Genomic DNA, 13,925 nt, shown 5'->3' with positions numbered 1-13,925 from the left:
AGCGACACCAAGAGAACAAACATTAAATCATATTGTTTACTTGAAATTTTAATAATAGGCGTACTTTTGTTTGTTTTTTCTTCTGAAGACATTATCATGTCTAAAATCAGATTACAATTCATTAATTTAGCGGCGCAACCTCTAACTAGATAGCCATTTCACATCGGTTACACCAGCCACAATCTCGGGAGTTGATAGGCCTGAAGTCCCACCTGGCCAACATCCAGTGAGATTGCAGAGCGCCAAATTCAAATACTCATTATAAAAATTCAGAAAAAAAACCCAGATTTTACATAGGTTTAAAGATTAACTTCTTGTGAATCCAACCACGGTGTCAGATTTAAAAAATGCTTTACGGCAAAAGCATACCTAGGCATACATAGACCAGCAGACAAATCATTACAAACAGTAACCAGCCAAGCAGAAGAGTTACACAACTCAGAAATAGAGATAAAATGAATCCCTTACCTTTGATGATCTTCATATGGTGATCTTCATACTCAGAAGACATTAATCTACTCAATAAATGTTCATTTTGTTCGATAAAGTCTCTTTATATCCAAAAACCTCCGTTTTGTTCACGTGTTTTCTTCAGTAATCCACAGGCTCAAACGCAGTCAAAACAGGCAGACAAAAAATCTAAATTATATCTGTAAAGTTCATAGAAATATGTCAAACGATGTTTATATACAACCCTCAGGTTGTTTTTAGCCTAAATGATCTATAATATTTCAACTGGACAATAACGTCGTCAATATAAAAGGTAAACAAGAAAGGCACTCTCGGGATTGCGCATGAAAAAAACTGACAAGGCAGGGTCCACTCATTCAGACCGGTCTTACTCCCTCATTTATCAGAATACAAGCCTGAAATAATTTCTAAAGACTGTTGACATTAGTGGAAGGCATAGAAACTGCAATTTGAGTCCTAAGTCCATGGATACTGTAATGGCATTGAATAGAAAACTACAAAACCCCCCCAAAAAACGTCTTCCTGAATGGATTTCTCTCAGGTTTTCGCCTGCCAAATCAGTTCTGTTATACTCACAGACACTATTTTAACAGTTTTGGAAACGTTAGTCTTTTCTATCCAAATCTACCAGTTATATGCATATCATATCTTCTGGGCCCGAGTAGCAGGCCGTTTAATTTGGCATGCTTTTCATCCAAAATTCCGAATGCTGCCCCTACCCTAGAGAAATTAATGTGGTCGAATCCGGAAACTATCATACGTAACCGTTCCGTATTTTATCTAACGGGTGGCATCCCTAAGTCTAAATATTGTTGTTACATTGTACAACCTTCAATGTTATGTCATAATTACGTAAAATTCTTGCAAATTAGTTCGCAATGAGCCAGGCAGCCCAAACTGTTGCATATACAGTGTGCAATAAATGCAAGAGAAGTGACAATTTCACCTGGTTAATATTTCCTGCTAACCTGGATTTCTTTTAGGTCATTAATATGGTCGAATCCGGAAACCATCATCTCGAAAACAAGATGTTTATTCTTTCAGTGAAATATGGAACCGTTCTGTATTTATTCTAAGGGGTGGCCTCCATTAGTCATAACATTAACGGTTGTGCAATGTAACAGGAATATTTTGTCATAATTACGTAAAATTCTGGCAAATTAGGCGGCAGAAACTGTTGCATATACCCTGACAAATTCACCTGGTTAATATTGCCTGCTAACCTGGATTTCCTTTAGCTAAATATGCAGGTTTAAAAATATATACATCTGTGTATTGAGTTTAAGAAAGGCATGGGTGTTTATGGTTAGGTACACATTGGAACAACGATACGCACCGCATCGATTATATGCAACGCTGGACACGCTAGATAAACTAGTAATAACAACCATGTGTAGTTAGTGTAGTTAGACTTCAATAGTTAGTGATTATGATTGATTGATTTTTATAAAGGTAAGTTTAATGCCAGCTAGCAACTTACCTTGGCTTACTGCATTCACATAACAGGCAGTCTCCTCTTGGAGTGCAATGAGAGGCAGGTGGTTAGAGCGTTGGACTAGTTAACTGTAAGGGTGCAAGATCGGGTCCCCCGAGCTGACAAGGTGAAAATCTGTCGTTCTGCCCCTGAACAAGGCAGTTAACCCACCCTTCCTAGGCCGTCATTGAAAATAAGAATGTGTTCTCAACTGACTTGCCTCGTTAAATAAAAAGGTGTAATTTTTGGGGGGTCCTGAAAAAGGGACGTTTCTTTTTTTGCATTTATATACACAGTGCCTTCGGAAAGTACTCAGACCCCTTGACTTTTTCCACATTGTTATGTTACAGCCTTATTCTAAAATCGATTAAATAAAATAAATCCTCAATCTACACACAATACCCCACAATGACAAAACGAAAACAGGTTTTTAGAAATGTTTCCAAATGTATTAAAGATAAAAATAAATAAAAAACTTGTTTACATAACTATTCAGACCCTTTACTATGAGACTCAAAATTGAGCTCAGGTACATCCTGTTTCCATTGATCATCCTTCAGATGTTTCTACAACTTAATTGGAGTCCACCTGTGGTAAATTCAAGTGATTGGACATGATTTGGAAAGGCACACATCTGTCTATATAAGGTCCCACAGTTGACAGTGCTTGTCAGAGCCACAACCAAGCCATGAGGTCGAAAGAATTGCCCATAGATCTCAGAGACAGGATCGTATCGAGGCATAGATCTGGGGAAGGTTACCAAAAAATGTTTGCAGCATTGAAGATCCCCAAGAACACAGTAGCCTCCATCATTCTTAAACGGAAGAAGTTGGGTAAATAATTGGGTACCAAATGAACCAATCAAAGGAGAGATCAAAAAGAAAGAGTTTGAGCGGGACTGATAAATAGAGATAAGAAACCTGGTCAGTTTGGTGTTACCCATCCTGGTGAATTCAAAGCACACCATCCCGAGAGGAAAGGAGATCTCAGAGGACATCAGGACGAGGATAGTGACAGCACATCAGTCTGGGGATGCTATAAAGTAATCTCAAAGGTTTGAGCTCCATCAGTCCACTGTGAGGCAAATAATTGACAAATAGCGAATATTTAACATGACAGCAACTCGGCCTAGAAGTGGACGCCATTTCAAAATTTCAGCTGTCAAAGCAAAGGGTGGCTACTTTAAAGAATCTCAAATAACATATATTTTGATTTGAACACTTTTTTGGTTACTACATGATTCCATAGCTGTAATTTCTTAGTTTTGATGTATTCAATATTATTAAGCAAATTATTATTTTTCGTCCCGCATCAATCCACACACACACACAACACCCCATAATGACAAAGCAAAAACAGTTTGTGCAAATAAAATAAATTAAAAAAAACTGAAATATTCATACCCTTCACTGAGTACTTTGTTGAAGCACCTTTGGCAGCGATTACAGCCTTGAGTATTTTTGTTTTGTTTTACCTTTATTTAACAAGTCAGCTAAGAACAAATTCTTATTTTCAATGACGGCCTAGGAACAGTGGGTTAACTGCCTGTTCAGGGGCAGAACGACAGATTTGTACCTTGTCAGCTCGGGGGTTTGAACTTGCAACCTTCCAGTTACTAGTCCAACACTAACCACTAGGCTACCCTGCCGCCCCGTATGTATGACTAGGGTTGCAAAATTCCAGGAACTTTCAATAAATTCGGGGTTTTCCAAAAATCCTGGTTGGAGGATTTCAGATTTCCTGCTCACTTCTTCCTGATACCGGGAAACCGCCAACAAGGATTTCAGGAAAACAATGTAATATTGCCACCCTAGGTATGACACTACTAGCTTGGCAAATCTGTATTTGGGGAGTTTCTCCCATTCTTCTCTGCAGATCCTCTCAAGCTCTGTCAGGTTGGATGTGTAGCGTCGCTGCACAGCTATTTTCAGGTCTCTCCAGAGATGTTTGATCAGGAAGCCACTCCTGTGTTGTATCGGATGTGTGCTTAGGGTCATTGTCCTGTTGTAAGGTGAACCTTCGCCCCAGTCTGAAGTCCAGAGCGCTCTGGAGCAGGTTTTCATCAAGGATCTCTGCACTTTGCTTGGTTCATCTTTCCCTCGATCCTGACTAGCCTCTCAGTCCCTGCCGATGAAACACATCCCCACAGCATGATGCTGTCACCACCATGATTCACCGTAGGGATGGTGCCAGGTATCCTCCAGACGTGACGCTTGGCATTCAGGCCGGAGATCAATCTTGCTTTCATCAGACCAGAGAATCTTGCTTCTCATGGTCTGAGAGTCCTTCAGGTGCATTTTGGCAAACTCCAAGCGGGCTGTCATGTGCTTTTTACTAAAGAGTAGCTTCCGATCTACTAAAAAGGCCTGATTGGTGGAGTGCTGCAGAGATCGTTGCCCTTCTCGAAGGTTCCCCTATCTCCACAGAGAAACTTTGTAGCTCTGTCAGAGTGACCATTGTGTTCTTGGTCACCTCTCTGACCAAGGACCTTATCCCCCGATTTCTCAGGTTTGGCCAGGACTAGGAAGTCTTGGTGGTTCTAAACTTCTCCCATTTAAGAATGCTGGAGGCCACTTTGTTCTTGGGGATCTTCAATGCTGCAGAAATGTTTTGGTACCCTTCCCCAGATCTGTGCCTCGACACAATCCTGTCTTGGCACTCTGACAATTCCAGCGACCTCATGGCTTGGTTGTTGCTCTGACATGCACTGTCAAATGTTGGACCTTATATAGACAGATGTGTGCCTTTCCAAATCATGACATATCAATTGAATTTACCACAGGTGGACCAATCAAGTTGTATAAACATCTCAAGGATGATCAATGGAATCAGGATGCACCTGAGCTCAATTTCAAGTCTCATAGCAAAGGGTCTGAATACTGTGTAAAAATAATCTGTTTCTTATTTGTAATAAATTTGCACACATTCCTAAAAACCTGTTTTTACTTTATCATTATGGGGTATTCATTGTGTGTAGATTGGTGAGAAAAAAAATATATTTAATCAATTTTAGAATAAGGCTGTAATGTAACAAAATGTGGGAAATGTCCAGGGGTCTGACTGCTTTCCGAATGCACTGTATGTACACAGGTTACAAAAATCTCAAAGGCAATGCCCTTCAAATTGTAGAGTTCAACCAATCAAATATGAGAGAGCAGCCTATACTGTATCCATGTAAGTACCACTCAGGGAAGTTGAGGCGACAAGTTAAATTGTGTGGTAGAGTGGAGCAGTACTGTAGCCCTACCTTTTCCTAAGTGGGTGTTAATAGACATGTAGCGGGCGGTCCCTGTGAGGCTCTTGTGTTCCCTGTAGGGGATGTGTTTTTTGGTCTCGGGGTCGATGTACTCTTTGGCCAGGCCAAAGTCGATTATGTGGATGATGTGCTCCTGCTTGTGCCCCTGCCGCCCGATGAGGAAGTTCTCTGGCTTCACGTCTCGGTAGATGAGGTTCTTGGAGTGGACGTACTCCATCCGGGAGAGCTGAGGAGTGGAGAAGTGTGTGACAGTCAAACAGATGCACAAGTGGACACATTGGCAAATACAATCAGAACACGCATATAATTAATGAAAATAAGATTCTTCATCATTTGGATGCTAACTGAACTTACCAGCTGAATGGCCATCATCAAAACGGTCTTAAGAGAGAAGGTCCTGTCACAGAGGTCAAAGAGGTCTTCTAGACTGGGACCCAGCAGCTCCAAAACCATGGCATTGTATTTCCCACATGGCCCAAAGTAGAAGACCTGAGGAAGACCCTCTGCTGAGAGAGAAAGATAGAGGGAATTTGATTTAGAGAGAAGTTCATTTAAACTGAATCCACTTATCAGTTGATAATCGTATGATAAGCATAATTTGGAGTTCAGATTATGCAGGGTGTTCCATATTTTTTTTGTATATGCGTGAGGGCGTTGCAGTAGACTTCACATGCCCATTTGATGCTCTACCTGTAATTATAATGAACAAAAATATAATATGCAACATGAAACAATTTCATAGATTTTACTGAGTAACAGCTCATATGAGGAAATCAGTCAAATAAATGAATTAGGACCTAATGAATGGATTTCAAATGACTGGGAATACAGATATGCATCTGTTTGTCAAAGATGACTATTTGTTTTAATTAAGTTCTCACAACAGACCTCAGGATCTCGTCATGGAATTTTTGTACATTTAAATTGGCATAGATAAATGCAATTGTGTTCGTTGCTGGTAGCTTATGCCTGCCCATACCATAACCCCACTGCCACCACGGGGCACTCTGTTTACAACGTTGATATCAGCAAACCGCTCACCCACACGATGCCATACACATGGTCTGCGGTTGTGAGGCCAGTTAGATGTACTGCCAAATTCTCTAAAACATTGGAAACGGGTTATGGTAGAGAAAATAACATTAAATTCTCTGGCAGCAGCTCTGGTGGACATTCCTGCAGTCAGCATGTCAATTGTACGCTCCCTCAAAATGAGACATCTGTGGCACTGTGTTGTGTGACAAAACTGCACATTTTAGAGTAGCCTTTTATTGTCCCCAGCACAAAGTGCACCTGTGTAATGATCATGCTGTTTAATCAGCTTCTTGATATGCCACACGTCTTGGCAAAGGAGAAATGCTCACTACTAGGGATGTAAACAAATTGACAAAACATTTGAGAGGAAAACGCTTTTTGTGCGTATGAAAAATCTTTGGTACGTTTTATTTTGGCTCATGAAACATGGGACCAACACTTTACATGTTGCATTTATATATTTTTTAAATGTAGTTTGTCCTAGTCACATGCAGGACTTCTGCAAATTATAACTACTGCTCGTCTCAGCACTTCACAGGTGGCAACTAAAGAAGGCCCAAGCTGTTAGGTTGGGCTTTGTCATGTCGCAGAGTGTTGTACTGAATTGTATGTTTCAGCCATTGGAGGCCATCTGCTGTATCCATCTCAGGAGGAACAGAGGGGGATGCTGCCCAGAGGAACCTGGGGAAGCTAATAACAAGGGTCATGAAACTCAACTTGAACCTCCAATTTCCATAGCCAGTACTGCAAAACAATTCGACAGTAGAGGAGAATTTCTGCTAAAACCTATTAAGAACGGAGAAGCTTGCGGCAAGCTGATAAATGCATGGGGTGGAGGGATACAATTTGGGAATTCTAGAGTGGATAAATCTGTTACAACCTGACAATAACATCACTGGTGTGGGGTTTCTTGAACGAGCTGAGCCCAGCAACAAAATGAGCGATTTGCCATCTCAAAAAAGGCTCTGGACGAGTACGATGGGTGAGCTTGTGCGTTTATCAGTAGTAGAGGAGCGAGGGTGGATTTCAGATATATCCCCTTGAACTAGCACATTTTAGTCACTAATTGTGGTGTCTAGGCTAAAAGTTCCTTATGATAACTTAAATGTTACTTAAGAGTGCTTCAGGAGGACATCACTGAAATGCTTCAACCACCAGGAAAATGAATGAGTCCTCATGCGGTTGTGAATTCTGATACACTTCAAGGTGAGGTCACCCATTTGGAAAAAAAACATGGCAGCTCTGTTGACACTGGGCTTAGGTTGATCCAGCAAACTAAATGACTGCCATTGTTAACCTATTTTGCATCCTGGTCACAAAAAAGATTGGAAGTTTTTTGGGACAAGAGAGGCTAGCTAACTACATAGCATAAGCGCCACAAAAAGATACCATAGCCTCCTGAGAAACGAAACCCCAAACAAAACGTTAGTGTACAATTTTTTAAATATATATTAGTACCAGTCAAAAGTTGACACACTTACTCAAGTTATTTTTACTATGTTATACATTGTAGAATAATAGTGCAGACATCAAAACGATGAAATAACACATATGGAATCACATAGCAACCAAAAAAAAAAAGTGTTAAATCAAAATATATATTTTTTTGATTCTTCAAAAAGTAGCCACCCTTTGCACACTCTTGGTATTCTCTCAACCAGCTTCATGAGGTAGTCACCTGGAATGCATTTCAATTAACATGTGTTCCTTGTTAATTCGTGGGATGTCCTTAATGCGCTTGAGACAATCAGTTGCTGTGACAAAGGAGTAATACACAGAAGAGGGTCTTTAACCAAAAAGGCTAAGTCCATATTATGGCAAGAGAAGCTCAAATAAGCAAAGAGAAAAGACAGTCCATCATTAATTTAAGACATGGTCAGCCAATCCAGAAAATTTCAAGGACAGTCAAACAAAAACCATCAAGCGCTATGATGAAACTGGCTCTTTGGTCTGTTGAGTACAAATTTGAGATTATTGGTTCCAACCGCCGTGTCTTTGTGAGAAGAAGAGTAGGTGAACAGATGATCTCTGCATGTGTGGTTCCCACCGTGAAGCATGGAGGTGGTGTGATGATGTGAGGGTGCTTTGCTGGTGACACTGTCAGTGATTCATTTCGAATTCAAGGCACACTTAACCACCATGGCTACCACAGCATTCAGGAGCGAGACGCCATCCCATCTGGTTTGCACTTAGCGTGACTATTTGTTTTTCAACAGGACAATGATCCAACACACCTCCAGGCTGTGTAAGAGATATTTGACCAAGAAAGAGTGATGGAATGCTGCATCAGATGACCTGGCCTCCACAATCACCCGACCTCAACCCAGTTGAGATGGTTTGGGATGACTTGGACCGCAGAGTCAAGGAAAAGCAGCCAACAAGTGCTCAGCTTATGTGGGAACTACTTTAAGACTTAGAAAAGCATTCGAGGTGAAGAAGGTTGAGAGAACGCCAAGTGTGTGCTGTCAAGACAAGGGTGGCTACTTTGAAGAATATGAAACATTTGTTTAACACTTAATTGGTTACATGATTCCACGTGTGTTATTTCAGAGTTTTGATGACTGCACTATTATTATACAATGTAGAAAATAGTAAAAACAAAAGAAAAATTGTTGAATGAGTAGGCATGTCAACTTTTGACAGGTACTGTATGTATTAGAGGCCGACAGATTATGATTTTTCAACCCTGATACCGATTATTGGAGGACCAAAAAAGCTGATACCGATTATAAATCTGACTATTTTTAATTCTTTATTTGTAATAATGACAATTACAACAATACTGAATGAACACGTATTTTAACTTAATATAAAACATCAATAAAAATCAATTTAGCCTCAAATAAATAATGAAACATGATCAATTTGGTTTAAATAATGCAAAAACAAAGTGTTGGAGACGGAAAAGTGCCATGTAAAAAAGCTAACGTTTGAGTTCCTTGCTCAGAACATGAGAACATATGAAAGTTGGTGGTTCCTTTTAACATGAGACTTCAATATTCCAAGGTAAGAGGTTTTAGGTTATAGTTAATCTGGTATTTATAGGACTATTTCTCTCTATACCATTTGTATTTCATATACCTTTGACTATTGATGTTCTTATAGGTACTTTAGTATTACCAGTGTAAATGTATAGCTTCCATCCCTCTCCTCGCCCCTACCTGGGCTCGAACCAGGAACACATCGACAACAGCCACACTCGAAGCAGCGTTACCCATCGCTCCACAAAAGCCACGGCCCTTGCAGAGCAAGGGGAATAACTAAGTCTCAGAGCGAGTGAAGTTTGAAAAAGTATTAGCGTGCACCCCGCTAACTAGCTAGCCATTTCACATCGGTTACACCAGTCATTAGGCTGATAGGCTTGAAGTCATAAACAGCGCTGTGCTTGCGAAGAGCTGCTGGCAAAACGAGCTAAAGTGCTGTTTGAATGAATGCTTACGAGCCTGCTGCTGCAGACCATCGCTCAGTCAGACTGCTCTATCAAATCATAGACTTAATTATAACACACAAAAATACGAGCCTTTGGTCATTAATATGGTCGACTCCGGAAACTATCATTTCAAAAACAAAACGTTTATTATTTCAGTGAAATACAGAACCGTTCGGTATTTTATCTTACGGGTGGCATCCCTAAGTCTAAATATTCTTGTTACAATGCACAACCTTCAATGTTATGTCATAATTGTGTAAAATTCTGGCAAATTAGTTCGCAATGAGCCAGGCTGCCCAAACTGTTGCATATACACTGACTCTGCGTGCAATGAATGCAAGAGAAGTGACAAATTCACCTGGTTAATATTGCCTGCTAACCTGGATTTCGTTTAGCTAAATATGCAGTTTTAAAAATATATACTTCTGTGTATTGATTTTAAGAAAGGCATTGGTGTTTATGGTTAGGTACAGACGTGCAACGATTGTGCTTTTTTCACAAATGCGCTTTTGTTAAATCATCCCCCAGCATTGCATCGATTATATGCAACGCAGGACACACTAGATAAACGAGTAATATCAACCATGTGTAGTTATAACTAGTGATTATGATTGATTGTTTTTTTATAAGATAAGTTTAATGCTAGCTAGCAACTTAGCTTGGATTCTACTGCATTCGCGTAACAGGCAGGCTCCTTGTGGAGTGCAACGAGAGGCAGGTGGTTAGAGCGTTGGACTAGTTAACTGGAAGGTTGGAAGATTGGATTCCCCGAGCTGACAATGTGAAAATCTGTTGTTCTGCCCCTGAACAAGGCAGTTAACCCACCCTTCCTAGGCCGTCATTGAAAATAAGAATGTGTTAACTGACCTGCCTAGTTAAATAAAGGTATATAAACAATTTTTTTATATATATATTTTTAAAATAAATAGGCAAAATGGGCGCCCAAAAATACCGATTTCCGATTGTTATGAAAACTTGAAATCGGCCCTAATTAAATCGGCCATTCCGATTAAATCGGTTGACAGTTAGTAAGAATGTATGTATGCTTGTGGACGTTTACAATTACAGCATGTACAGTTGAAGTCGGAAGTTTACATACACTTCAGATGTAGTCATTAAAACTCATTTTTCAACCACTCCACAAATTTCTTGTTAACAAACTATAATTTTGGCAAGTCGGTTAGTACATATATTTCACTTATTATTTACTGTATCACAATTCCAGGGGGTCAGAAGTTTACATACACTAAGTTGACTGTGCCTTTCAAACAGCACGGAAAATTCCAGAAAATTGTGTCATGGCTTTAGAAGCTTCTGGTAGGCTAATTGACATCATTTGAGTCAATTGGAGGTGTACTTTGTGGATGTATTTCAAGGCCTACCTTCAAACTCAGTGGCTCTTTGCTTGACATCATGGGAAAATCTAAAGAAATCAGCCAAGACCTCAGAAATCAATCCAAGAACAGCAGCAAAGGACCTTGTGAAGATGCTGGAGGAAACAGGTACAAAAGTATCTACAGTGAGGGAAAAAATTATTTGACCCCCTGCTGATTTTGTACGTTTGCCCACTGACAAAGAAATGATCAGTCTATAATTTTAATGGTAGGTTTACTTGAACAGTGAGACAAAATAACAAAAATCCAGAAACCGCATGTCAAAAATGTTATAAATTGATTTGCATCTTAATGAGGGAAATAAGTATTTGACCCCTCTGCAAAACCCTTGTTGGCAATCACAGAGGTCAGATGTTTCTTGTAGTTGGCCACCAGGTTTGCACATCTCAGGAGGGATTTTGTCCCACTCCTCTCTGCAGATCTTCTCCAAGTCCTTAAGGTTAAGGCTGACGTTTGGCAACTTGAACCTTCAGCCCCCTCCACAGATTTTCTATGGGATTAAGGTCTGGAGACTGGTTAGGCCATTCCAGGACCTTAATGTGCTTCTTCTTGAGCCACTCCTTCGTTTCCTTGGCCGTGTGTTTTGGGTCATTGTCAAGCTGGAATACCCATCCACGACCCATTTTCAATGCCCTGGCTGAGGGAAGGAGGTTCTCAAAGATTTGACGGTACATGGCCCCGTTCATCGTCCCTTTGATGCGGTGAAGTTGTCCTGTCCCCTTAGCAGAAAAACACCCCCAAAGCATAATGTTTCCAACTCCATGTTTGACTGTGGGGATGGTGTTCTTGGGGTCATAGGCAGCATTCCTCCTCCAAACACGGCGAGTTGAGTTGATGCCAAAGAGCTCTATTTTAGTCTCATCTAACCACAGCACTTTCACCCAGTTTTTCTCTGAATCATTCAGATGTTCATTGGCAAACTTCAGACGGGAATGTATGTGCTTTCTTGAGCAGGGGGACCTTGCGGGCGCATCAGGATTTCAGTCCTTCACGGCGTAGTGTGTTACCTATTGTTTTCTTGGTGACTATGGTCCCAGCTGCCTTGAGATCATTGACAAGATCCTCCCGTGTAGTTCTGGGCTGATTCCTCACCGTTTTCATGATCATTGCAACTCCACGAGGTGAGATCTTGCATGGAGCCCCAGGCAGAGGGAGATTGACGGTTCTTTTGTGTTTCTTCCATTTTCAAACAATCACACCAACTGTTGTCACCTTCTCACCAAGCTGCTTGCCGTAGCCCATTCCAGCCTTGTGTAGGTCTACAATCTTGTCCCTGGCATCCTTGGAGAGCTCTTCGGTCTTGGCCATGGTGGAGAGTTTGGAATCTGATTGATTGATTGCTTCTGTGGACAGCTGTCTTTATACAGGTAACAAACTGACATTAGGAGCACTCCCTTTAAGAGTGTGCTCCTAATCTCAGCTCGTTACCTGTATAAAAGACACCTGGGAGCCAGAAATCTTTCTGATTGAGAGGGGGTCAAATACTTATTGCCCTCATTAAAATGCAAATCAATTTATTACTTTTTTGACATGCGTTTTTCTGGATTTGTTTGTTGTTATTCTGTTTCTCACGGTTCAAATAAACCTACCATTAAAATTAGACTGATAATTTCTGTGTCAGTGGGCAAACACTTTTTCCCCTCACTGTATATTCACAGTGAAACGAGTCCTATATCGACATAACCTGAAAGGCCGCTCAGCAAGGAAGAAGCCACTGCTCCAAAACCACCATAAAAAAGCCAGACTACGCTTTGCAACTGCACATGGGGACAAAGATCATACTTTTTGGAGAAATGTCCTCTGGTCTGAGGAAACAAAAATAGAACTGTTTGGCCATAATGACCATTGTTATGTTTGGAGGAAAATGGGGGATGTGCTAAAACTGAGTTTAAATGTATTTGGCTAAGGTGTATGTAAACTTCCGACTTCAACTGTATGCATGTATGTATGTACAGTTGAAGTCAGATGTTTACATACACCGTAGCCAAATACATTTAAACTCAGTTTTTCACAATTCCTGACATTTAATCCTAGTAAAAATTCCGCCTTCGGTCAGTTAGGATCACCACTTTATTTTAAGAATGTGAAATATTTATGTATGAATGAAAAACGGGTTTTAATGACTCCAATCTAAGTGTAAACTTCCAACTTCAACTGTACGTATGCACACACACTTTAAGTGCATAATTGTCCAAAACAAATTACATTACAAACAATGGGTACAGTAGGTGACAACTCACTTAACCATTCCTGAGATATTAACTTCCTATAAATAATTTTAATATCAAACTCACAAATTGTAAATACAAATTGTAATTTTCAAATTTCCACAAAATGTGCTAATTTTGAAGGCAGCCATTTTTTTTAGGAACCAGGAAGATAAAATTGTCAAGGTCACGCCTCCACACGTGATGTCATTGAAAAGCCCAGAATGTCCTCTCAAAGGGACAACAGGACTTAATACAGTGGCTTGTATGGCCTCGGATTCGGACCAAGAACTGATGTCCACTTGAGGACAAAAATGAATTGCTGGGTCTCAGGAGAAGAGGGAACACTCATCTGTACAGCACAACTACGTTATTCTGGACTGACTGGAGTAGTGCAGCAGTATCCTAGACATTGGGGTTCCGGGAATGATACTGGTGCATCAGTGACTTTATTGGGGTGAGTGTGCAAGAGAAAAAAAGTACTGCATTTTTAAAAAACATTCACATTTTAGTCATTTAGCAGATGCTCTTATACAGAGTGACTTGCAGAAGTGATTAAGGTTAAGTGCCTTGCTCAAGGGCACGTCGACAGATTTTTCACCTAGTCGGCTCTGGGATTCGAAGCAGCAACCTTGGGGTTACTGGACCAAAACTCTTA

At 40.4% G+C, this 13,925-nt stretch overlaps 1 protein-coding gene across 19 annotated transcripts in view; it reads right to left on the bottom strand.

Annotated features, from left to right (window-relative positions):
* The window catches only part of LOC139373398 (casein kinase I-like), a 70,541-nt gene that overhangs the window by 21,681 nt on the left and 34,935 nt on the right, over nt 1–13,925 (bottom strand). For 10 of the 19 annotated variants that reach the window (XM_071113952.1, XM_071113885.1, XM_071113928.1 and 7 more), the window contains exons 5-6: nt 5,556–5,707; nt 5,193–5,427 (exon numbers count right to left, since the gene is read on the bottom strand). In XM_071113952.1, the coding sequence (XP_070970053.1) occupies nt 5,193–5,427; nt 5,556–5,707 (387 nt within the window). The remainder of the gene's footprint in view (nt 1–5,192; nt 5,428–5,555; nt 5,708–13,925) is intronic. The other 9 variants (XM_071113893.1, XM_071113936.1, XM_071113961.1 and 6 more) reach the window with 1 other exon arrangement.

The sequence above is a fragment of the Oncorhynchus clarkii genome, chromosome 2 (assembly GCF_045791955.1).
Source record: "Oncorhynchus clarkii lewisi isolate Uvic-CL-2024 chromosome 2, UVic_Ocla_1.0, whole genome shotgun sequence".
Classification (NCBI taxonomy): Eukaryota; Metazoa; Chordata; class Actinopteri; order Salmoniformes; family Salmonidae; genus Oncorhynchus; species Oncorhynchus clarkii.
The sequence above is the reverse complement of the archived record's forward strand: the minus strand, read 5'-3'. Positions and strand labels throughout refer to the sequence as shown.